The sequence below is a fragment of the Phyllostomus hastatus genome, unplaced genomic scaffold, assembly GCF_019186645.2.
Source record: "Phyllostomus hastatus isolate PE091 unplaced genomic scaffold, TTU_PhHast_1.1 phas_scaffold_129, whole genome shotgun sequence".
NCBI lineage: Eukaryota > Metazoa > Chordata > Mammalia > Chiroptera > Phyllostomidae > Phyllostomus > Phyllostomus hastatus.
In genome coordinates, this window is record NW_025334009.1 from 8,772,288 (window position 1) to 8,797,437 (window position 25,150).

The window sequence follows — 25,150 nt, forward strand, 5'->3', positions numbered from 1 at the left end:
GTGTGCTGGGGACGGCAGAAACGTTTCTCTCCCAAGGCCACCGCGGCAGGCAGTCCTTCCGAGGACCCTCCTGTGAGCCCACACGGACGTCCGGGAGCGACTGCGGCCCAAGAGGACAGGCGGCACGCCGCACGGCCGCTGTCCGGAAGGCCGCCGTGGCCCGTGTGTGCGTCAGAGCCTGGTCGAGGGTCTACCCCCCGGCTGAGGTGGTCTCCACATGTCTGAGTGTGAACGTAGGCTGGCCTCCACTTTCTTCTAGCTCTGCTGCTGTAAGCCCACCTCCTCTGCCCTCTAGGGTCAAGGCGTCCGAGAAAAAATTCCACCGCACTGTCCGTCCAATCATCCACCAAGGCCTGAGCGCTGACCTGAACCCTTAACCACCCGCGGGCTCCTCCCTGCTCCTAAGCATGGGAGCGGAGCACCCTGTCAGTGCCAGAGAGAGCAACTGCTTCCTCTGATAAAGCGCCCCTGCCGGATGAATTAAAACTCAGCACTCACTGAAATAAAGTAAAACTCTAACCTAAGAATTGTTTTCAACAATCCGTTTTAATTATCTAAATGATTTACAAATATGAAAACAAGGAGTCATCGTTTGTAAGACACGGGGTCATAAAAATCGGCAAATCGTGACACAGGAATAAAACATTAAAATATATGAATATGTTTTTTGTTTTCAGTATGTACTCAAAACTTTTTCTCCGTGGGATAGCAGGCTCCAGACAAAAGTGCCTACTACACACGTCTTCTCAATGTCCTCCCGTAGGCCAGTTGCAAGAAAAAAAGGTTCATCACCTTTTGTCCCCTAAGTTGTCCCTCCTCAGTGGTCCCAGGCTGAGGGCAGCTCCCGGGGCTGGGAGGCTGGACCTGGGGGGGCGGGGCGGGGACCAGACCAGCCTGGATTCAAATGCCAGGACTGAAGATGCCCAGGCCTTCCTGCTGACACTTACCTGTCTACCCTTGCTGCCAAGGTTGTATGTATACCTAGTGCCACACCGGGCCTCTGGGGGCATTATTTAGAGCAACGTGCTTCTCGAGTTCCAAGAACCAGAACGGTCCCGCCGTTCCCGGGGACAGCGAAAAAGGAGCCCAACCGCTGTCGGTGCCTCTCCTTTCTGCAGGAGCTTTCACCGAGCCTCACCCAGGAAGCAAGCCCCAGAGAACGCGCGTCTAAACTCTCGGACCTGTCCTAAGTTTCCTCCGCAACCCGCGCCACCCTCCTCGATGGCGCACTTCCAACCCGACCCCTCGGCAGCCTGGCTCCTGAGCCTCTGGGAGCCTCTCCGCGGGGTGGGGGATGGGTTCCCTGCAGGGCTGAGTGAGGAGGGAAGACTCAAGAACATTCTGCATGTTCTTGTTACTAAGAAAAGGGGTTGGGAGCTAGGTCCTCGTCATGGGTCCCCTCCTCTCTCCCTCTGATTTCAGACGGAAGTTCTCAGTGGACGCTGTAAGCGTCACCCCTTCTGAGCCACTTCTCGAAGACGCACCTAAAGGTGCTTCTGTAGACTTCCGGACGCACCGTCTGGTCCACGTGAGGGGCTGCGGGGAGGGGTCATCGCCCCCGCCTCGCTCCCTCCCACCTGAGCCACGAAACGTGGCAGACACGGTCTGGCCTGCAGTCTTGTCCGTCTTCCCCGGGGGCGCCGGCGCTCACAACGCAGGGCCGCGACCGCGCCGCCCGCTTCCCTTTCCCAAACACGAGGGTGCCGAAAAGTAAGTGTTGTCACTCATTCCCTTGCGAGCTTAATCTGGTAGCTTAATAGCTGCCTAAAATAAAATAAACCGTAAATAAGCCTATCTGCTACACAAATCCTTTTAGCGTGAGGACACCTCTAGAGTTTGTGTTCAAGCAAAAAAGAAAAGCCAGTCCCAAATAAAGTTCCCGGGCCACAGGCATCTGCACTCCGCCAGGGGATGACGGATGCCACCAGCAGCCCTGGCTGGTGCGGCTCGGTAGGTTGAGCACCAGCCTACGAACTGAAAGGTTGCCGGTTCAATTCCCTGTCAGGGCACCTACTGGGGTTGTGGGTTAGGTCCCCGGTTGAGGGGGCGTGTGAGAGGCAACTGAACCATGTTTCTCTGGCACATCAATGTTTCTCTCCCTATTCTCCCTTCCTTCCCCTCTCTCTAGAAGAATAAATTAAAAACAAATCGACAGTAAAAGAGGTTTGCCACCAACAACTTGAGCTCTGCCCCCTCGTGCATTGTACAGGGAATGCCGTGGCCTCCGTGAGTGGGAGTTATGAATCACAGAGATGAATGAGCATACTCCTTTCAAACGCGGTGACTCGGGAACATCACGAGGACAGAACCACTGGTCAACCCATCTTTTTCCGGGTCTCTCCTCATGCCCCATAAGAGCCTCCTTCTCCTCTTAGCGCATGCAGCCAGGGGGTCCGGGAGTCTGGCAACTGGTAACCCCGTGCCCCGCCATGGTCCCAGGGCCCTGAGCACGAGCCTTTTCAACCCAGTGGCGCCTAGGAGGCGGGCAGCTCTATACACTCATGGTCCCAGCCTTCATGCCCGTTGGGACTGTGGGGGAGAGGGTTAGAGGGGAGACTAGCCCAGGCTGTTTTCCAGATGCACCTCGTGCCCTCTCTCTAGAAGACCTTCCTGACATCCTCTCGGGCTCGCTTTAGTTAGGGAGTACTGCTAAAAAGCGCTTTTTAAAAATCCACTTTGAACAAACAAGCAAGCTGGAAAGGAAGCTCATACACCTTCATTCAAGTTAGGAAAGTTCAAGGGCTGATCACGTGTGGCCCCAAATCCTCAACGCTTCCCGTGCTCTCTCCTACTCTAATGCGGCTCGTGGGTCACAAGTGCTCTCATGCACCTTCTGAACGATCCAGAAATCATCCTTCCCCCTAAAACTGCCCAGCTCAGCTCAGCTCAGTTTGGAAATCACCAGGGTACTCAAGACTCTGTCTCTTAGACACGGGGGGAGGCCCATAACAGGAGGAGGGGAGCTGATGTTTGTGGGGTGGGGGGTTCAGGGGGGGTGCAATAATCCACTTCTTTTTAGCAGCCTTTCCCGCTCCCGCTTCAAGAGCCCCGCTGGGCCGTGTACCTCCAGGATGGGCAGGGAGCTGCACCCATTGGTTACAAAAGGAGGCATCCGACTCTGCGTTAGCAACCAGAATGGCATGATGGGAGTGCTTTCATTGTCACCCACACAGACGCGCGGAAGCTACAGACAGAGAGGCACTACTACGGATGGCGCTCGGGACAGAGGTGACAATGGCCCAGAACTCTGCCTCCGGTAAAGGTGCCCGGTTGACAGGACGTATCTCGGTGCCCTCACCAGACCCCTCCTCCTCCTCCTCCTCCTCCTCCTCCTCCGTGGCCGCGGGCGGCTCCTGCATCTCTTCTGGGAAAGCCTGAGGCCGGCTCGGGTAACTTCTGCTGCCTGAGACAGTCACTCGTGCTCGGGACCTCTCCCCTGAGGCCTCTGGGTGCTGCACTGGCGTGGAGGTAGCTAGGCCCGGGAGGGAAATGTGGTCACCTGTGTCGTCTTCTTCAAAGTCGTTAAGGCAGTACACTTCGTCCAGGTCCACGTCCAGCGTCCGGAAGCCCTTGGTGACCACGCCGGGCCGGGGGTCCAGGATGCCCCCGAGGTGAGGCTGAGCCAGCTGCTGCCAGTGGTGAAGGGTGGCGGAACCTTGCAGGAGAGAGGGCAGACAAGGGGGCACAGGGAGGAGAGAGGGTTAGGACGGGCATCGGAGCTGACGGCTGCTCACCCCCCTCGGGAGCCCCAGCAGGCCCTGAGCTCTGCGGTAGGGGGGGGGCTCTGGCAGGGACTGGGTGGCCCTGCCCCCTCCCCCCCACCTTTCTGCTGTGCAGCTGCAGCTAATACCCACCACACCCGGAAGAGGCGCCAATTGAAGGACTAAAAAAATAATTTTTCAAATGTGACGTAAAACTCCTGCCATACCGTGTGCTGACGGTGTTTGGGACAAACACTTCAATTTAAATCAAGTGATGCCAACCCCCAAGTCCAACACGGCGTGATGTTAGGAAGGGAAGAGGAAAACATAAGTGAGACAGGCACGAAAGGGGGTTCTGGGAGGGGGCCCCACGTCCTGACTCTGTGTGGAGTGTGCACTGCTGGGAACGGGGAGGACGCAGCAGAGCGAGAACGGGACGATGCCCAGCCACCCCAGGCACTGCGAGAAGAGAAAAGCAGAAAGAGACGGAAGCGGCACATGGAGGAGAGGTGGGCGAGGCCCTGGCCCGCTTCACTGAGGTGTCCTGCACCTGCAACTCGAGACGCCCCAGATTTAGGGACAGGGGACTGGCCTAAAGGAGGGGTGACGGAAGAACGCAGCAGGTCCACACAGGGGTCTGAGAAGGAGGAGCCGATCTCCCCGGTGACACCGGACCCCAGGACTTGGATGGCACCTCGAGAGATCTATAAGAACGCCAGAGTGTGTCCCTGGGGACCTCACAGGGTGGCCCCAGGTGCTCACAGAGAGATGCGTTCCAAGACCAGGTGTGCTGCAGAAGCTGGGGTGGAGACGTGTGTTCCCTGAGGATCAGCAACAAACCTTTGCCACGTGGCCGTGGCCACAGGCTGCCCCACCCACTGTCCCCTTGGAGCACTGGCTGTGCCTCCCATGGCCCTGGTGTTACGGGGGCTCGGCCAGGGAGGCTGGGTGTCCTGTCCTCACCCCGCTAGATGAAGTGAACCACACACACATCAACATCCCACACTCAAGACAGACTTCGGGAGAGGGTCTCGGGCCGTGGAAGGCAAAGGCCTTCCCACCCACGTGGCCTCTCAGACCGTCACTGCTGCCTCACTGACTGCATCCTCTGTTGGGGGGGCGGGGCAAGAGCCCCTGTAGCCACTGGGCTGCCCCATCAGAATGGGAACCAAGGATACCGGAGCCGGCAGCTCGGGGAATTCAGGACGGCACAGAAGGGAAAGGAGGGCAGGCGGCGAGGTCAGGAAGCCAACCGGGAACGTGGCCAAGGCACGGAGAACCCATGCTCATCGATCAGAAGCTCCCGGCCCTCGGGGGTGCCCAGCGGGGGCGCGGCCTCTCCTCACGGCTGGACGGTGACTTCCCACGGGCCACACTCAGCCGAGGAGCTGCGGAAGAGTGTCACAAATGGGCCATTTCAAGGCCACTGAAGAGAGGAAAATTGCCAACACACATTTGGAAGACTTCCTGGAGCCCCACTTTGAGGCCTGTCCCCCTATTAACTACACACCAGTACAACAGCAGCCTGCTTAACCGGAATCTATTCGATAGAAACAGAGAAGATTCTGAATGCAAACAGGAAAAGAAAGAACATTTGAAAACACATGCGTGTCATGAAGAGGCATCACAGGCCTGTTCCCTCACTAGGTGGTGAGACACACTTAGCACATTGATTCTCGGGGGGGGGGGGGTGATTTTGACCCCCAGGGGACGTTTCGTAATATCCAGAGGCACTTTCAGTTGTCACAACTGTGGAGGGAGAGGGGCTGCTAATGGCATCCAGTGGGCAACGCCGGGGATGCCCCCTCCACCCCCCAGCACACAGGACAGCCCCCGCCACAAACAGCGGTCAGGTCCGACATCAGCAGCAGCGAGAGGGAGAACCCCTGACCTCCCCCTGGCTGTGGGTCTTCCCTCTCAGGGCCTTTGAGAATCTGAAGGCAGATTCTCTCCCCAAAGGGGCCTTGCACATAAGCCTCGCATGCACACATGCACGGCCAGGGCTTCGCACACACGCTGAGACCAGCTCACGGGACCCCGAGGCCCAGGTGCCGGGGCGTCACGTTGTACAAAGAGCTGCCCTGCACCGAGGCACGCCTGCACGGCAGCCAGTTTACAGGCAATACGGCAACTCCCTGCTCAAAACCGCCCTGGGAAGTACTGCCCCCCCCACTCCCCACAGGAGGGAACCGAGGCCCGGTGAAGTGACGTGACTTTCTGAAGTCCCCGGAACAGTGGTGGCCTAGGCAGGGTTCGGTGCCAAAGCCAGGTTCTTTCAGTATCTCTGGCTACATGCCCCCCGCCCCCCCGCCCAAATCCACAGGCCTGAAAACAAGCAAGGACATCAGCGATCCAGCCAGGAGCACCGATTAAGTGAGAAGCATGAACGGTGAGCGGTGAACTTCCAGGTGGGTATCCGGGCCCCACTGGGAGACACACGCACTTCTGCTGGTGGGGCTTCTCCTGCCACCACCGCCCCCCCCCGGGGACCCCCATTTGTAACCCACAACGGTCCCCCTGTTCACGTGGTCGCTGGGGGCTCAGGCACATTCCTGGAGACAACAGCACATGGGGAGGAGTCGTCAGCAAGGCCTGTGGCTCCAGCCTGGGACGGCGCATGCGGGCCGTAGAAGGAGACGAGAAATCCCCGGGCACAATGTGGCCACGCCGAGGAAGGGCTGAGTCTCATGCTCCTAAAGGGGGCGTGAGGTCTTTACAACGCACTGGGAAAGAACGCGGGGAGGCTGAAGGCTGGGCCAGGACCAGAGTCCCACGCACCTCGACCCTCCTGTTCAGCAGACGGCCCCCCTCGCCTCCTCCCCCGTGCGTGGCTCCAGAGAGAAACAAGCCTACGATGGAACTGCTGTGGGAGCTAAAGAGGCTGCGGAAGTGCATGGGGCTATTGTGCCTTCCCTGACAATCCAAAGCCAGTAAGATGCAGTGAGGCTGCCAATCAAAGGTCATGCTAAAAGGTGCATGGAGTTGGGCTTTTACCCCAGGCCTCAGGCCTCCTGTGCTCATGGAAGAGCAGCTAACTTTTATTGAGCACTTACTAAGTGCCAGGCGCTCTTCTAAGGGGTCTGCATTTACTCACTGCATTTACTCAATTGTTGTGATCACCCTGTTGTCCTCATTTGACAGGTGAGGACACTGAGCACAGAGAGGTAAAGCAACCTGCTGGGGGCTGCACTGCTGGCAAGTGGCCATGATGTGATTCGAACCCGGGCTGCCTCCATTGTCCCTCCTCTGAACCACACCGGCTGCCTTCCCGCCGGCAGTGAGCAGGCCTCCCACATGTGAGTCTCAGAAAAGGCCACCAACACACCTGAATGGCAGTTCCAAGGACCCACGGACGGCAGTAGGTGAGGACTGACTGCGCTATTACCTCCCTCCCTCTACCACCACCGCCTCCCACCCCCATGAGAAGGAGGCTGCGGTCAGGCCACAGGGCCAGGGAAGAGCGCGACCTCTGTGCTTGCAGTTGGCACCAAGATGAAATCCTCAGAAACAAGGGCGTGGGCCGCGCAGAAAACATGCTTACGGTTACTGCCTTGCCCCTCCGTTGGCCTTCCTTCCACACCCCACGGTTCTACCCCAAAAGTACTCGTGTCCTCAGAGGGGGGGCCCACAAGTTAGAACTAACCCTGCTGGGTAACGGCAGCTTGGAAGTGTACGCTTTTCCCTACTTGCATATTACCTTGTTAACTTGGAAATACTACTTTGGTGACAACGATCAGAAAGGGAGAGCAAAACGCGGGGAAAATACCGCCCAACTCATCTTTTTAATGCACATCTTTCTCTTCCGGTCTGAATATTGTGTTTGTTCTTCACCTGCCTACAGCACGTCAGGTGAGCGGAAGAAACACGAGTGCTCGCCTTCTTAAACACCCAGCCCCGTGGTTCTGGCGGACTCCCACAGGCAGATAGCACGGTTAAGTGAAGAGGTAAGGGAGACGCCGATGGAAGATGAGATTGGCTATCTGCTGCGATTCCGGCCAACATTCTCGGGTCCGTTTACCTGGGTCACTGGAGACCACAGGAACCCTATCAGCTTCTCAGCGGGCCAATGGGAAGAGATGATGTAAGAACGTGGCCCCAGCACAAGGCTGGCCCACGTCTCCACGAGGCTGTCTTCAGGCCTGAGCTGCTAGACCAGGGTCAAGTTTGGGAATCCTAAGTTGAATTAGGTGCCAGGCATATTACAAACATATCACATTTACTCTCCATCACAAATAAGGGGATGAGGGCTCAAGAAGGGGAGGGGACTTATCCAATGTCACAGAGTAGCACTGAACTGAGGTGTTGAGCAGATTTCCATGCCAGCAGGACACCTTGTCAAATTAAACGTAGTGACACAAAAAATAATTGTGATGGGGAGGAAGAAATAAAAGATTGGTGTGTTGTAAACAACTAAAAAGTCTGAGAACTACAAAATGGAGCCAGAGGGACCTCTCTGAGGGCGAGATACAGGCCATAGTGATAAGATATGATTTCTTAATGGTCATGACTTAGCTTTTTGGTGAGCAGGGTACTATCGATGAAATTTATGTTGCAAATCTAATGGGATTTCCTCTTTGCCCATTAGCTTATCACAAAAATACTGCTACCTAAGTTACCAGATTAAAAGAAAAAAAGACGTATTGATCAAAATAAATTAAAAAAAAATCTCCTCTTGCACTAATGCTTGGGAAATGGATCCAAAGGCATGTCCTTAGATGGTCTAATGAAACACAAGGTCAAATACAGAACGTAGACAAGATAGAGATGATAAACTCCAATGATTTCTGAGAGACAAAAAGAGAAAAAAGAAAAGAAAGGCAGAAAGTAAAATTGCAGAAATGGAAGATTTTATTGAAAGAAAAACACATAATCGTGGATCAGAAAACAATCACCAAACTTACAACTGAATAAACATGAAGAAAAAAAATGAGCCATCTCTTGTCTGAACTCTAAGGACCAAAATTATACAATTCAAAAATAATCATGGGGAAAAAAAAAAAAAAAAGAACACACCCCACCCTCTTCCTTCCGTCCTTTGGAGACTATGGAACCCAGCTTGCCTTGGGTCTTTAACAAGCACCAGCTCATGTTAGAACAGGCGCTCTCAACAGGGGGCAATACTGCCCCCAAGGGGCTGAAAACGGGTTCTTCTGGGGAGAGAAGAATCTGCTCTTTAGGCACAGAGCACAGACACACCTGGAGCCCATAAACAGCGTATTGGTTGGTGCTAGTACATTGTCGGGGGAATAAATATCTAAGACAGCTCCTTCAAGGGGGCACAGTTTTTTTCAAAGTTGAAAAACACTGCCTTACAGAAATTTTGATTTGGCTTTTCATCAGAACTGTGATACAGAGCTCTAAAACACCTTCCTCAAACACACAGCGTTTCCAAACTGAAGGAGCAGAAACTGAAAATAACAAACATGGGGCCGGGAAGTGGAAGGTAAAGGGCAGACAAACATTTTTATAATGAATAAAAGAAAAAGAAAGAAAAAGTGGCGCGTTTTTCTCATGAGTTCAGTCATCTGGGGTGTCCCTGGGAGTAAAAAGGTAATTGCCCCCTGGAAAACGCGGGGTGAAGGAGGCACAGGGCCCCCTGACCTCCCCGGCCGCCCCCCTCCTGGCCCTCAAAGAGTGGTGGTCTGGGGGACTTGCTGAGAATACCGCGTAGGAAGAAAGCCGCACTATTTATTTGAAGACCGCAGCGGAACCTGCGAGCCGACAAATGGCAAATCGCTTTCACGTGGTTACTGAGAAAACTTAGAGCGTTCGCTTTGCACCCCGCCCTTCTTGGCACCAAAATTTCCCAGGAGTCAAAGCCTTAATTCTCTACACTGCTCGGACCCCCGGGGTCGAACCTAAGGAACTTCTGAGCACATGAGCAACGCGACGCCGCTGGCTGAAAGATCTGTATTTCTAAGGATCTATGCAAAAGAGAGAGAGCTAGAAAGGCAACGTCAAGGTGTTCTGGTCTTTGGCTTCCTGGCCCGCGTCAGTGTGGGTGCCCGCGTGTGTGCGTCTGCAAACCTGCACGGGGACCTGGGGGCCTAGTGGGAGCTCCTCAGAGGAACTCGAACCAGCAGCGCGGGCGGCTGTCCTTGAAGAAGAAGGAGTAGGTGTGACAGAGGCTGCCTGCTGGCTGGTGGTGGATCAGAGACCACAGGGAGTCCCCGAGGAGGGCAGAGAGGGGCCGGGGGCCCAGGTGATCACCTTCCAGCGGCTTCACGATCTGGAGCTTTTCGGGCAGGTAGGAGCGGCTGCTGAAGGACATGCCCGAGAAGCCGGTGAACTCGGAGAAGCGGGAGTGCGTGCCCAGGGACATGATGCTCTCGGTGGGCGTGAGGGAGCCCCCGCTGAGCAGCTCGCCCTTCTCCGCCAGCTCCCTCAGCTTCCTCTCCTGCTCCTCCTCGAAGAACTTCCTCTCCGACAGGTAGTTTTCCCGGCGGAGGGACAGCCGCCTCAGCGCCGTCTCCAGGTCGTGGGAGCCCGGCGTGCCTGGCGTCCCCGGCTTCTTACTCTGCTCGTTGTTTCTGGAAAGAGAGGAGACAGGGCGAATGGAGGACACCCAGCAGGGGGCGCTGTACAACACACAAGGAGGCCTCCATGCTGAACGGGCAAGGGTGGCTGCAGGATTTTCTAAGGAAACCAAGGCCAGCTGTTGAAATGTAGGCAAATATGGGGAAACAAAGGCCTGTCCGGAAGAACTAATTCCTTCTGTTGCTTTTTTTCTTTTTTTTGGTAGGGGGAGGGTAGAGGGAAGAGAACACTGAAGCAGAATGAAAATTTGCCCATAGAATGTAAAATCCAGTCTCTGCAAACAACCCCCTCAGGAAGAAGCTTTCTTTCACTGCAGTTCCTAGTTCCCAGAAGCGCAGCAGGCTCAAGAAATGCTTCTCTTTCTTCTTGAATTTAAGGAGCCGAAAGCTCAGACCTGTTTTAATCATGCGGTTTCCCTGCAGTCTGAGCCAGCCAGTCGGAAAAGCCAACTTTATTCACACCCGGGAGTAGTGTGAGTATAGTGGACAATGCTGGGCTGTGTTTGCCAGGCAGAGAGGGACCGACCGCTGCTCGCAAGGCCCGCTGCAGGGACGTTCCAGGTGGCGGGCACCTGCGGGGCGCCCCGCACCCCGCCTTCTGAGGCTCACCAGAATCCGGTCACGAGATAGATCCTGAGGCCTCTCAAGCACCCCGGCCACCAGAGGGTTCACAAAACAAATGTCTCCGCTTTAGCCTTCACAGGGAAGATGAACAGAATCAAATATTCACTTATCCGCTCCGTCGGCACTTTACGGAACAGCAGACTTCCCGCTGCATCCTGTACTACCTCCTCAGACTGGTTAAAATATCAGTATCGAGGACGAGCATGGACTCAGCGGGGGGAGGCGGTAAAACACATCTGAGAACTAACGGGTCTGTATTTTTCAGGTGATTCTTATCAGCCCCTCTCTCTGATTACCGAGCCTGTGCTCAATCCACACCACCTGTCTCCGAAGCAGGTAACAGCTCCTGGCTGGCTCACCCCATGTTGGTGGACTCTGCTTCCAGGATGATGCTGTTGGTCTTGTTGTCCAGGACGACATTGCCGACGTCGCTGCCGTAGAAGCTGGACCGGGGGGTGCTGACACAGCTGGACAGGAGGGAGTTCATGGCCGAGGACTGGTTGGAGCCGGGGATGTTCATGGGGGAGGGGGTCAGGGACCTCTGCTTGACGGCCTGGTTGATGTTTCTCACGGTCTCGAAGACTCGCTTCTGGTGGCTGGGGAGAATGCACAACATCTTCCATGAAGCAAGCGTAGGAATAACCTTGGAGCTAAAGCCTCCAAAAACTAGCAACTGAGAAGCCAAAAAGGTAGCTGGCCCAGGTCCAAGCACCCTGCCATCCTATGCCTTCCACGTGTTTCTTAGGGTGTTGGTTGGAATTCGAGAGGCTCACTCACTACCCACTGAATTCAGGGTTCTAATGTGTGTTTGCGTCCCAAAGGGGATGGCAGCAAGAGTGATATGGCTTCCCACCTCCCTTCGGCTCAACCTACAAATAGAAACACGTCAGTAGTCCTCTGTCTCCCAGGCAGTTTGCTTTCCCCTGACAGCCGCTAGAACGCAAACGCCAGGAGGGCCAGGTTTGCTGCTCAGCACAGGAGAAGGCTCAACAAACATTTGTAGAACGAGTACTTCCTGGCGATTCATACACAGTCACGGGCTGCTTAATGACAGGGACACATTTAGAGAAATGCATCGTTATGCCACTGTGTCGTCGGTGAACATCACAGAGAGAGTGCACGTGCACACACCGAGATGATAGGGCCCACTGTCCCCCGGCTACACACCTGGACAGCGCGTTAGTGCACGAAGCAGCACAAGGTCGAATCGACACAAGAGAAAAATGCCCTCAAGAGACGTGGTAAACCGGGGGCATGTGAAGCTGCGGCAGGCATAGCGTGCCCTCCTGTTCTACAGCAAACTTTTTTAAATAGAAGTAGTATGCTCTAAAAAATAATACATGTATAATAACTACTTACGCCAGTTACCTAGTCATCTATTATCAAGTATTAGGTGCTGTACGTAATGGTACGTGGTACGCGTTTATACGACTGGCAGCGCAGTGGGTCTGCTTACACCAGCGTCGCCACACACATAGTGCGTTGTGTTATGACATGATGACAGCTATGGCGTCACTAGGTGGTAGGATTTTCCGCTCCATCATAATTTATGGGCCACTGTCACACATGTGGTCCATGACTGAGCAAAATATCGTTATGCAGCCCATGACCGTGTATCAAAAAAGCAAGGGAAAGTTTGTCTCAAACTTCTGAGATGATAAACACCAGATGAGTCTGTTTTTAGGGACTGCTGTTTCTAAGAGCAGAACCGCACATTTGGCGCCCACTGGTTCCCTTTTAAGGAGAACAAGGCACATTTCTACAACAGACACTTCTTTCTGGGGTGCGGCTTCACACCTGCGCCGAGGCGCAGGGACACTGGGCACTCCCAGGGCCGCTCTTCGGCTCTGTCCAGGGGGCTTTGGGACAGAGAACACACGATGAAATCAGACCCACAGGTTCCTCATAAACAGCTCGGGGGGGCCGAGCACAAGGACAGACGCAGAGGTCAATGTCCCGGAACGGGTGCAGAAGGGAAACGGAACCCTACTTATTCCTTTCCTCAAAAGTGTTAAATTGTTTTCAAGTAATGTTTTCCTCTGAGAGGGAAGATGAAAATGAATGGAGGTGTCCAGGCGGAGCTTGTGTTCAGAGAGACGGGAACCACATCTCTCCTCTCCCAACTTTCGGGAAGTTCGTGATGTGTCCTTAACGCCTGATGGGAGAGCTCAGGGATGCTGTTCTCTCACCCCCTCATCTGTGGAGGGACCTCAGCGACCACTGCGGGAGCCGGAGGCCCAGGCAGGGCGCGTTCCGACCCCCCCCCCCCCACCCCCGCCATCCCCGGGTCACCGCGGTTTCTCTGGGGCGCTCAGGAGTAAGGCCGTACGCGATGTCCGGCGACTCGGGCTCTTCCAGCTGCAGCTCCTTCCGCATCGTCCCCTCGATCTCGGCTGCCAGGGAGTCCTGGGAAGAGCGAGGAGACACTCGTGTGAGCGGCAACCCAGACACGCTGTCTCTAAGAGGGGCACGTGCCCAGGCGAGCCACAGGGGGGTCAACTGAAGCCTCGAAGCCCGCAGACTTCCCGCAACACGAGACTGGCCACCATCAGAGACCCTGGCGAAGCGACCCCCAGGGCAGGTTCTGAACGCTGCAGGCACCGAACATAGCAGGTCCCAGCGGTACTGAATGGAAAGGCCCTATCGCTTCCACACAGCTAAGGGTCTGCAGGCAAATCCTAATGCTCTCGGCCAAACCATGGAGCTGCAACTGCGGTCCCAGGAGAGGTGGAGAACTTATGCAGGGAGAGAGAACTGTGTCCAGAATGGCAGCCACGGGCCGCTAAGCTTACGGGCAGTGAGGGACAATGTCATGCCCACGGGGGCCGCGCTAAGTTCCTGTCCACCCAGGCTGCAGGGTCCGCTAACTGCTCAGCTCACCCGGGGTTCAGAGCCACCCGCACTGCCTCTTGTTGTGTGCGCTGGAGCCTAACAGACAATCCTGTGTGCAAATACAGGTAGATGCCGACAGCACCAGGTGTGTGTGTGGAGAAGCACCTGCCGAGGCCTCACAGGAGTGCGCCCGTGCAGGACAACCTGGTGGGGCAAGCCAAAGCCGTGCAAACCAGCAGAACGTGCTGTGATGACAGGAATGTTCTCTTTATGTCCAACGGGGGCGGCCACCGGCCAACTCAGCCAGCGTGGCTGAGGAACTGAATTCTTGACTGCATTTAACTTTCATCGATTAAAATACCTTTTCATGCATCATGCACTTTAAAAGGAGACATCTCCAACAACAGAGATGTGCCAACAGCTGCAGAAAGAGGCGAACAAAAGCTGTATCTCAGCAAACATGAAAGCTGAAATCTCTTCAGAAGAAACCCAACCGCAGATGTTCACTGCCACTCTTCTCGTGTGATGGTTTAAATTTGAAACACACAGGTCTGTCCTGGGAGAGTGGGAAATGTGACGGAGTGAATTCCAGTTGCATGGGGCCTGGGAGACCACTGCACCCCGGTGAGAAGCCAGGAAGGAGGGAAACCGAGGCAAGAATTGCGCAAAACTACACAGCCCAGTCTGGGAGTCCAGTGTGGTCAGCTTTCAATTGAGAGATTTGGGGGGACAGAATGTTCTTTTTTTTTTTTTTTAATCCTCACCTGAGGACATGTCATTGCTTTTAGAGAGGGGGGAAGGGAAAGAGGAAGGGCGAGAGAGACACACCGATGCAAGAGAGAAGCACCGATTGGTTGCCTCCCATGCACACCTGGACAGGGGACTGGTGCCCGCACCGGGGTTCGTATGCATCTGGACGGGGGTTCGAGCACGCCCAGACCGAGGCTCTGACCCACAGCCTAGGCATGTGCCCTGACCGAGAATTGAACCCGCAACCTCTCAGTTCCGAGACGATGCTCCAACCCACTGAGCCGCACCAGCCAGGGCCGGGACCAGAATGTTCCTTACTGGGTTCCTGGAACCACGGGGTCGCCAGTCTGCTGCTTGGGAAGTCAACGGTTTATATTCTGTGCCTTCATTTTGGCGTCATTAGATTTCAGTCAAGTTGAGAGAAAAAGAGGGAGTTCTAGCCTGACTTGGATGTATGAAAGCAACCGAGAAAGAGCAGTCATGATTTAGGAAGAACGGACCAGACAACCAGGGGTGGGGTGAAGGGAGAGAGCCAGGAAAAGCCAAGTTTGGAAGGGACCGGGTCCCTTCCCGGGTTCCCTCAGAAGGGACCGTGTAAACATGCACACAGCCGTCCACTGCCACTCGCTCAGGGCAGTTTCTCTCAAAAGCTCTCTCCTCGGAGAATCTGATATTTTACCCAACCATGGAAACACAGCCCCACAATTAAAGCTCTGGGCAGTCTGTTCTGCAGTCTGTCCATCCGCCATCCGAATCTAATATCCATGGAGCATCTACAGTTCTGTGTGCAGGGTCGCAGAGGGCGGGCGGGAGGAAAACGCACGCAGACAAGGCGCCGACCTCCCCGGGCTTTGGTCGGACAGGAGGTAAAACGAGTCAGCTCAGCAAGTACCACCGAGAGAGACAGGACCGGCCGGGGCAAGGGCCCCAAACCGGAGGGAGAGTTAACCTGCTAGAACACCCCCTCCTCGGCCTGGAAGTCCAAACGGGAAACAGGCCGGGCCCAGGCTAGACACTAAGACTCTGGGGGAAACCACATGAAAAAAAAACAAAACAAAAATGCCACTCCCAGCCCAGAGAGAAACGTTTTTTCAGATCACAGATACCGAAGGCCACCAGGAGAATGATCGACAAGCTGACCCAGGGCCCGCAGAACCACGCGGGCCACTTAGGAACTCCAGAATGCTCTCACGAGACCACAGTAGCACGCACTCACACAGGCCGGAAAAAATAATGTGTCAGTGACATCTTCCCAATATGTGAGGTTCCTGCGGAATCCAGTTCCTGCTACATTCCTTCCAAGCAGGAGGACAAAGGATGACAGGTGCAGAGAGATGGGAAAGAAAGGACCCATCTGTCTCACCAGCTGGGCTCAGGAGCCTTCAGCTCGAACCCAGATCCAAGCTGCGCAAGGACTACCCGCCCCCTGGCCTGGTCCCACCAGCAGCCCTGCCGCCCTCTGGGTGGGGGGGGCAAGGGCATCAGGACGCAGCAGCAGCAGCACGCACCATGGGAAACAGGCCCAGCGAGTGGTAGCGCCGCGACGTGGTGTTGGGCATGGCCTTGTTCCGCAGGTTCTTGAGCTCCTCCTGCGCCTCGTGCAGCATCTCCATGCACTCTGCGTACTTGTCCTCCAGCTCGCGCAGCTGCAGGGGGCCAGGAGACACCTCGTGAGCACTGGGGACACGCCCTCCAGCCCGCACAGCCAGACCCAGGACCCTCCCAGAGGGCCCGGCTCCCCGAGGCCTGAAGCCAAACGCCTGAGGGTCCTCAAGGTTCGGTTATTCTTTCTCGTGGAGCACCACCTGCAGACCCAGAAATCTCCTAAACCACTAGCCAGGGGCACCTGAGATGAAAAACACCTTTCACCCAGTGGAAGAGCAAATTGCAACACCCTCATCTCCAGGGTGTCTTTGAATGGGCCCCCTTCACTGGGCGTGCTCTGTGTCACCTCTTCCTGGACCGTTTATCGAGAGCCCGTGAGCACACCCGGGCTGGTGTAGAGCCCGGGCTTCCGGCCGCTCACAACCAGTAATGGCATCAGTGGGAATCAGCTTCAGAGCAAAAACAGCACTCGGTTCACTATCAAAATGGTTGTTGAGGGAACACGCCCCACAGCCCAGAGGCTGATGCCCCCCTCCCCGCAACCAGCTTCAGGGGCCCCAATGAAACGAGGGGGAGCCCCTTACCTCGGCCGTGAGCTGCCGCTGGGCATCCTTGGCAGCCCCCAGGTGCTGGACGAGTTCTTCATTCTCCACCGCGCACTGCAACGGGGCAGGGGGAAGTCAGCTGCTCTTTCAGGATACGTAGAAAAGTCTAACTTTTCCCCCAATGCCCGACCTGTTAGGGTCCTACGACACTTGTACAATGACTCTTATACTGGAGGAAATTCTCACCCTTCATATAATTTTGAAGGCAGCCGTTCCCACACCCACATTCATCCTCCAGGGCCCACTCCACCCCCAGCCCCACGTCACAGCTGCTCTCCGGAAGCATTTCACCTCCCGCTTCTAGAGAAGGTCTAACATGGAAAACCAGGTGGGTTTTGGCTGTTCCATCTTGAATCCAAAGGGGATTCTGTTCTGCAGCAGAACATAACCAGCGCAGAACATAAAAACAGGTACTGGACTAGATGGTTCATAAGCTAAATTCCAAAACTCGGGATCAATAGCACCTTTCTTTGTGAATTCAATCATTTGGAAGGTTATTCTTAGGAGATAGGTGGTGGTAAACAGTCTATCATTACATCTGCTAAACTGTTTTGTGAAGGGGGCAGCCGCTCCTCAGACGTGACACTGAAGGGCACACCCTCTGCCCCCCTCTGATCTCAGAAGGGCCCCTCCCGTGTCGGCCGGGGAAGCAAGGGCCTTACGGCTTTGGCCTTCTTCTGCAGATCCACGATTTGAGAGAGCAGGTGCGTGATTTCCTCCTGCTGGCGGGCAGCATCTTCGGTCTTCTTGGCCAGCTCCTCGGAGATGCTGGCGATCTGCACGTTGGCGTCCCCTTTGACCAGGAAACAACAACCACAAGACTCAGTCCGAGAGCCCCACAGGGAGACCCGGGGAGAACGGTTTCTTTGTGCTCTGCACCAGGAAGAGCACCTCTGTTACAAGATGAGGGCAGGGCTGGGGGGACAGGCGAAGAGGACATAAAAAGAAGGAGCTTAGAGGAACCGTTTGCTCTACGGTGAAGTGGAGCGGAACGGCCTCCTCTGGCTCCAGCTGTCCCAAGAAGGAACCTGACCCCCTACTGCGGCTCTGGGTGGGGGTGCGGGGGGTGCGGGGGGGCTCAGCAGGAGGGCCCGCCCCACTGGCCAAGGCTGCCTCTCCAGAGAAACACGGGCAGCCTTCTGGAGTCAGCCAGGAGGTGCCACGCCAGCACAAAGGTGCGTCTGGCCCACACCTGCTCTCCACCCATGGACAAATCCCCATCATCAACAGGAACTCCTGCTGGGCCTGCCCTAGAAACAAACTACCTCGGAGCACAAAACCATTCCCTCGGGTGTTTCCGACCCATCTTCAGAGCCACGAATCACTTTACTAGATCATCGGACGTAGGGTATGTTTCATTGACTTAGTATTTTGCTGAAACTCAAAATGCTCTGTGCGCCTCTTTGTCTAATCTTAACTCGTCAACGCGTGCTGGAGAGGGGGAGAAGGCCTCTCGCCGCCACTTTCACAGAGCAAGTGCAGGGAGCAGTGTTTCCACACCTTTCAACATAGGACTCTGTCCAGGCAGTAAGTCCAATATTCTAGTAGAAAGCACTATTAAAATTAAAATACCCATCTCAGCAAGAAACTGACCCACGTATGACTGACAGCCTGGCTCTCAGATTCTCACAGATCGGGGTGAGGGGTGCCCACAAAGTCAGGGAGACGGCACTTTGTCGGGCATGTGGATCTGCCTGGTCTCCACGATGGCAGATGCCTGAGTACAGAGAGGAGACAGGAGGGGGCGAGGGCCAGGGACATACTCAGCTCCTTCACGCAGTCATTGACCAGCTGCTGCTCCTTCTCTTCGTAGGTGATGGTCTCCGTCTTCAGCTGGCAGGCCTGCAGACAAGGCCCAGGTCAGAGGCCCCGTATTCACACCTGGACTGGTGGGGTCCTGTCACCACCCCGTGCACCCTCAAACCCAGGAAGTCAACCTGAATCCCCTGCTTAGTGAGTGAATCTCAGCATCTCAAAGCTGGAAAACGGACCACTAGAGGGCACCGCACAAAGCCATGTACCCTGGAGCCACGCACCTGCTTAGCTAGCCTCGTGTCCAATCTGTCTTCTGTTTCCCTATTCCTCTGTGTCTGTCCCCGCTCCCAGCCTGAACCCCTCTGTGACCCCAACAGTGCCTAGGGCCCAGTTCTGCCTACCATGGCCATTCTAAGGATAACCACAATGAGAATGGCTAACAAATTCACCTACGATGTGCTGGACACTGTCCTATGGAGCTGAGTTAAGTTAAACCTGTTGCAACCAGCAGAGCAAAAGCAAAGCACAACATGAAAGCATTAAGATTCAGAGACCCGAGGGCTATCCCAGGTCTCTGCAGAGCTTGCTCTCGGTTCAAAAGGCGGGAAGATAGAGATCAAAGGGCCCAGCTGGACAGAGTGTCTGAGCCCTCAGGTCGTGACCCTAGGGAGACATTACCCTCCTGAGAGCTGAGGTGTGGCAGCCAGCCCCGGCGGGGATCAGATTCCCCGGCTTGCTTTCGGGGAAGACTCTGGAGGAGGGACCCTGGCTGTGCGCCCAGGACCGGAGTGGTTACCTGGGGCAAATGCTGGGAGGGGCGGCACCGGACTCAGAATGCAGAGCCCTGGGCCACCGTCTTGCCTCGGCCACTGGCTGGCAGAGGAAGTTCGAACGATCCATCGGTCAACAAGGGGCTGGTAGAGGTGCGGTGAGGTCCGAGGGAGCACGATCCTGTCCTCGTGCCTGACAGTGTCCTGGGAAGCCCTTCCGACGTGTGGGCAAGTTCAAGGTTGGAATCAGTCCACACTTGACAAGCGAGGGCCTGAGAGACAGGGCCGCCCCACACCTCCGGCTGGAGCGCACAAACACACCAACACTGAAGACTCTAAAATGCACTATATGTGTGTGCATGGGTGTTTCTAGAGGGGGACAGCGGTGGGGGGAGAAATGACGCGGCCTCTGGAGTCACAGAGACTCGCACGTCCTGGCTGTGTCATTCACGAACACACGCGACCTTGGGAAACGCGAACAGCCAACCGGCCAGTCCAGTTTTCCCATTGGAAATGAGACTCCAAGTCGCCACGCTTCCAGCCTTGCGAAGACTTTAAAAAAATAACGCAGGCCAAGTACCCAGCACACGGGCCGGCCAATCAGAGGGACTCCAAAGCCTGAGTTCTCGAGTTGCCGCAGCCCAACCTCGCCCGCTGTCTAAGAAATGCCTCCCAGTGCGCAGCTCCTGTGTCCTCGGGTCTGGTTTCCTGTCACCTGTGGTGACAGGAACATGAGGCCTTCACACCAGGCCTCCGAGTCGGGTCAGTCGGAGCTGGAAGACCCCATGGAGAGGGCCCACGGCAGGAGCTTTGGCCCTCACTGTGAAGGCGGGTGGGTGGCCGCCTTTGGCCGTCCCCACGCTGCACGACTCACCCACTGGCCCGCCCCAGCCCGGGCCGTGTGGGCCACCCTGGGCAGCGACACCCAGCATGGCAATGAGGCCGCAGGGCAGTGGTGAGCCCAGGTTTGGGTGGTCCTTCAGGCCTTTGAGAATGCCACTGTGACCACGGCTGTGCTCCCCAGGGAAGGCAGACAGGGCCGCCACCTCCCGGAAGGGGCAGGGGCAGAACGTGGACTTCACCTCGGATCGAAGTACGACGTTCTCTTCCTCAAGGTCCTTCAGCTTCTTGTGAAGAGAGTCCAGGTGAAAGTAGTTCTGGACGGAGGAGGATGACTCATTCCTCTTCAACCTGCGGGCGAAGTCCGGTCACTTTCTAGGGAGGGAGCCCCACACCCGCGGCCACCCGCCCGGTACAGCTCGGGGAGCCAGGGAGGACACCTCCGGAAGAGCCACAAACCCCACAGGAGAGACGAGGACCTGCCACACTGCTCCCTCGCCCCCGGGGCAGCGCATCTGCCAATGCAGGGGCCCGCTCCCACTTCAGACCCGCATTCCAGCCCTCGCCCCCAATCTGCAGTTGCCACAGAGCCTCAGGATTCAGGGGAATCTGCTCTATCTGGAGCCTCCACCGTTCTGGAATGCCTGGGAGTTTAATTTTGTCATGCGCTTCCGTGCGCCAACAACGGTTTTTTAAATACACGCACAAACTCACTTAACGTATTGAAATACGTGGTGGGGGGATCCAAAAATAGCCAGAACGGTCTTCTGGAGGGTGGGCCCCCTGTAGCACGGGCTTCCCCCGCTAGGTGAGTGTTCTAGGAACCCATCTGTGTCCGCGCGCCAGCTGGCGCTGTCTGAGAGGCTGCGTGTGGCTTCGGTGAATTTTTTTTCTGAAGATTCTTTCAATGCATTTTCCCATTTCGTGCTGGGCGATTTATGCCCACACCGCGCTGAGTGAGGGTTCAGCAGCTTTTGGCCAGAAACAGCATGACCCCCTGCCCTTCCTGGTCACCTGATCCCACCCCGAGGGACCTTCTGATTCTCCAGATGAAGAGAGTCCTCCAGGGGAAACGTTTTGCTGATGTGGACAAGGTGAAACAAAAGGTGGCAGAAACACTACAAGCCATCAAAATCGATGCGTTCAACCACTGTTCTGAGCAGTGGAAAAAAACGTCTCGATGGGTACATTGCACCAGATGGAGAGGGCTTTGAAGGTGATTGAAGTGTAAATGTGTAAGAATAAATATACAAGTTTTTATAAATAAATTCCAGGTTTTTCTGGGGTCCCCCCTCATCCATGTATTAGCTGGTTGAACTAAGTGGCGTTATTACCCCCATTTTGCAAATGAGGAAGCGAGCACAGAGGGGTTAAGTCACTTGGCCAGTAGCACACAGGTGGTAGGTAAGCCACAGAGTCAAGAACCCGTCAGGCCATCGGGCTCCGGAGTTCACGGCGCTGCTAACACCAGGCTCCGCTGACTCAGAGAAGAGCCCGCCCACACCTCCAGTCCCCCAGGCCCTGCCACAGCACCTCGGGCTCCAGGACCCTGTGGCTCTTCTGCCAGCGGAGCCCCCCCTGCGACCCCCTGACAGCCAGGCCGAGTCGGTCTACACTCACAAATGAGCAAGAAGACCCCCTAAGAGGGAAACGGGAAACCTGTCCTTCCACATGCCCCTCCCCCGGGGACTCACGGGGTGGAGCACAGGGACTCGGGCTCGCTCTCCTCCGCGGCGCTGGTGTAGAACTGCAGCAGCTCATCCTTCATGGACAGCTCATGCCGGAGCTGGGACACCTGCGTGGACAGAGCCAGGGGACCGTCACTCACGCCCCACACATGACAATGTCCCCACTGACGCTCAGGCACTTACTGCTCAGTGACAACATTTTAAAAATTCCTCATGCAACGTGAAGGCCTGTAAGTGATGTGGGCTATTCAGAGGAAACACACAGTTGAGCGCCATCCCGTTTAAGAAAAATACAATGAATTACTTTTTTTTGGCAGAAATGCCTCCACCTAAATTTGTAATTTTTACTTCGGTGCAAGAAAGAAATGAGAGGGGACTAGAAAGTTCTAGAATGGTGTTTGGGGGCACAAGATAGCATATATATGGGCTTTGCCAGTAGCCGGGCCCATAACCAGAGAAATGGATCATGTTACCCACAAGGCAAGATGAGGCCATTAGGTTCTGCCAGAACCAAGTCCCACCTGGAACCGAGGCTCTGGGTGGGCCAGCTCTGGGCGGACAGCCCTCACTCTCACACCTGGAAAACCTCACCGTCCCTCCCTGTGACTGCTGCCCCTCGCAGGGCTCCTGCCCCCCCGACTCAGGGACCCCTGCTCGTTGCTGCACTGGCCGGCCTGCGCTTTTGCCAAGCCCTGAGCACCCTTCTGAGCCCACGTGATGTCTGGACTCTCAGAGGAAAGGGAGGGCGGCTGGTCCAACACAGCCAGGCCTCATGGGCACTGTGCACCCACCAACTCAGTGAGGCCTGTTTCCCCCACGATGGCCCCGTCCCCATGGCGGGGAGGAGACACAGTGACCGGGAGCTGCAGGAGGGCCACGTGTTGCGTCCAGGTGGCCACCCAGAACAGGCAGCCCTGGACAAGGGAGGGACGAGTCAGCAGAGGGCCTTTCCGAGTGGGACCCGGTCCAGCATCTCTGACCACACCTGTGGTCCCTCCGTCCAGCTCCTCACCTCCTCCCTGATGTGCTCCACCTGCTCCTCCAGAAGCTCGTTCCTCTCGGTGAGGGTCTTGTTCTTCTTCAACAACGACTGGCCAATCCGGGCGGCCAGTTCTAAATCCCGCTCTTTCTGTGAGGGGCAGAGGGAGGGCAGAGGGTGAAGAAAAAAACGCCGGGGCTTCCGGAAGGAGCCAACAGAGCTCCGTGCCCGTGGAGGAAGACAAAGGCATTCCGAAATCAGACAGGGGGTGAGTAGGTGCCACCCATTCACCGGCAGGGGACACCCGTTCAGAGAGGTGCACGCTCCGCCCACGTAAGGTGTGGGAGCTACGCCGGCCTCACGCAATGAAAGGAAACCTGAACATCCGATGAGAACAACAGGAAAAACCTGCTTCCAGAACATTTCCCTGTCACTGCTGCTGGCATTGGAGTCGTCACCCGATAACCGGTCTCTCCGGAGAGACCTGAGGGCTGGCGGTTGCACTGCCAGGGTCACTCTGTGACCCGCCGCTGGGGGAATGAACAATCTGGAAATTCTGAGGCGCTCCCGCAGCAAAGCCCAGAGCAGGCATGCGGAGGCAGCCTCGGCAGCACACACCCAGCCGGAATTTACAGAGTTCCTTCTATTTGCCTCATGTGAACCAGAGATGTTTCGAGTCACTCCAACATGCAATACATTTCTCTTACGTAACGGGAGGCTACTTAGGCTTTATTTTTTTTAAAAAAGCAGACTTTCAAAATGGAGAGAGAATGCCTAAAATGACCCACAACTTCAGAGCTGAAGATGCTTTCAAGACGCAGAACATTCTGTGCAGCCAATGACATCACTCGGAGCCGAGAAGAGGGAGGAAAATCTCTGGTGGCCTCTAGGGGGTCCAGCTGCCTCTATGGGAGGAAAGACGTCCCCTGACACTGGGGACGGTGGGGCGGCAGCATCACCCAGTGCGGACCTCCTGACCCCGCCGGGGGGGGGGGGGACGACACGCTGGGTGCCACTGTGGTTAGAGTCAGCTGGCTCACTTTTAGGTGGGGGTTGGCAAGGGAAGGAGAATTCTGGGAAACAGAATTAGTTTAGAAACCTATGCTAATTATTCTGCTTACTGGGTGTAAAGGAAAAATAATTGTTAAGAAAAATAACATAAATGGAGCCACTTTAAAATGGAGCCGGAACGCTCGTCCCGGACGAAATGCCCCCCACGTCTTGTGCCTCAAACCTTCGAGACACTGAAACAGGGCACAGCAGCCTTTGGGCTGAGCCTCGGGCGACTCCGTGTCCCAAAGAACGGTTGGCAAGCATAGCCAGAAAGCCGATGTTAGGACTCCCGGACTGAAAATTAAAAACGTCCTTTAGAATACACATCGCTGCGTTGGCTTCTCGGCACCAATGGAAACGCCTTCCTTCTACTGATGGAGCTGTTCCCGCCCCCTTTCCCATCATGCCTACCGCCTCTGTGTCCTCATTGGAGCAGGTTTGGGCTTCTGCCTCCACTGGTGCTTCTCGAATACATGTTCTTGTATTTTTAAAATCTCAAATAAATGCTTGTTAGCTCTCACTTCGAAAAGCCCTTTTTTTTTTAGGTTAACATAGTTAAGAACAGGAAAAAAAAGCAAGCTGGGGAGGAGCCCTGCCTCCCAATCTACTATTTATTAACTACGTGGCCTTGGTCAACGGCTCCTGCCCACCAAGGGTCAGGTTCATTGTAGATGAGTTTCCTCCAAAGACAGGTCGCAACTTTCGGCAGGTGGAGAATCATGTTAGTGATGGCAAGGGACATGCCAGTTTAAATGGACTTCCACCGCACAGAACCCAAATGCCGAAGTGCTTTCCATGCAGTAAGGGTGCTGTGTCACATTTAAACTTTTATTTCGGTGAGTACTGGGTCACCGCCTAACATGCTTTTCTTACAGCAGGCGCTGGCCCCCCATCTACCTGCTCCAGGTGAACTGTTCTACTTGGAAACTATGCAAGTTTGGGCTCTGATGGGACATCCTGGGCCCAGTTCCCTACTCTGTCAGATGGAGGAGGGCAGGGGGGCAGACTAACAGGGAGAACCGTCAAAAAAATCTTTTAGCTTTCTGATTCACTGACTTGTATGATTAAGAAACCAAACAAACATCAGTTGCTTTTATTTCTAACTCCTTTACACCACCCAACAGCAGCATGCCCTGCCTTTGCTAATCGAGGTGTTCCCTGAGTTACTGGAGGTTGGAGCGTCGTTTGGGAAGACTCTGGATTTGAGAGGGACTTGGCCCTTCCTCCCGCACAGGTGATGGGCTCCCTGCCACCGCCCCCTTGGTCTTCGACAGCGCTAAACCCCATAGCTGTTGTTACCCCGTCCCAGAAGCCAGCCGGGTGTCACACCAAGTGAGCCACAAACACCTCCAGCCCGTTCCCACAGCCTGTGCCTCCCCAGCACACCGGCCCGTGGGACAAAAGAGGCCCAA

The 25,150-nt window shown here is 55.5% G+C and overlaps 1 protein-coding gene across 8 annotated transcripts in view; it reads right to left on the reverse strand.

Annotated features, from left to right (window-relative positions):
* TRAK1 (trafficking kinesin protein 1) overlaps nt 1-25,150 on the reverse strand; it is a 103,331-nt gene that overhangs the window by 9,367 nt on the left and 68,814 nt on the right. For 6 of the 8 annotated variants that reach the window (XM_045856781.1, XM_045856776.1, XM_045856777.1 and 3 more), the window contains 11 exons: nt 22,719-22,835; nt 21,713-21,813; nt 20,261-20,369; nt 18,417-18,495; nt 17,316-17,446; nt 16,633-16,707; nt 15,952-16,089; nt 13,191-13,267; nt 11,221-11,457; nt 9,912-10,231; nt 3,299-3,655 (listed from right to left, as the gene is read on the reverse strand). In XM_045856781.1, the coding sequence (XP_045712737.1) occupies nt 3,299-3,655; nt 9,912-10,231; nt 11,221-11,457; nt 13,191-13,267; nt 15,952-16,089; nt 16,633-16,707; nt 17,316-17,446; nt 18,417-18,495; nt 20,261-20,369; nt 21,713-21,813; nt 22,719-22,835 (1,741 nt within the window). The remainder of the gene's footprint in view (nt 1-3,298; nt 3,656-9,911; nt 10,232-11,220; nt 11,458-13,190; nt 13,268-15,951; nt 16,090-16,632; nt 16,708-17,315; nt 17,447-18,416; nt 18,496-20,260; nt 20,370-21,712; nt 21,814-22,718; nt 22,836-25,150) is intronic. The other 2 variants (XM_045856779.1, XM_045856783.1) reach the window with 1 other exon arrangement.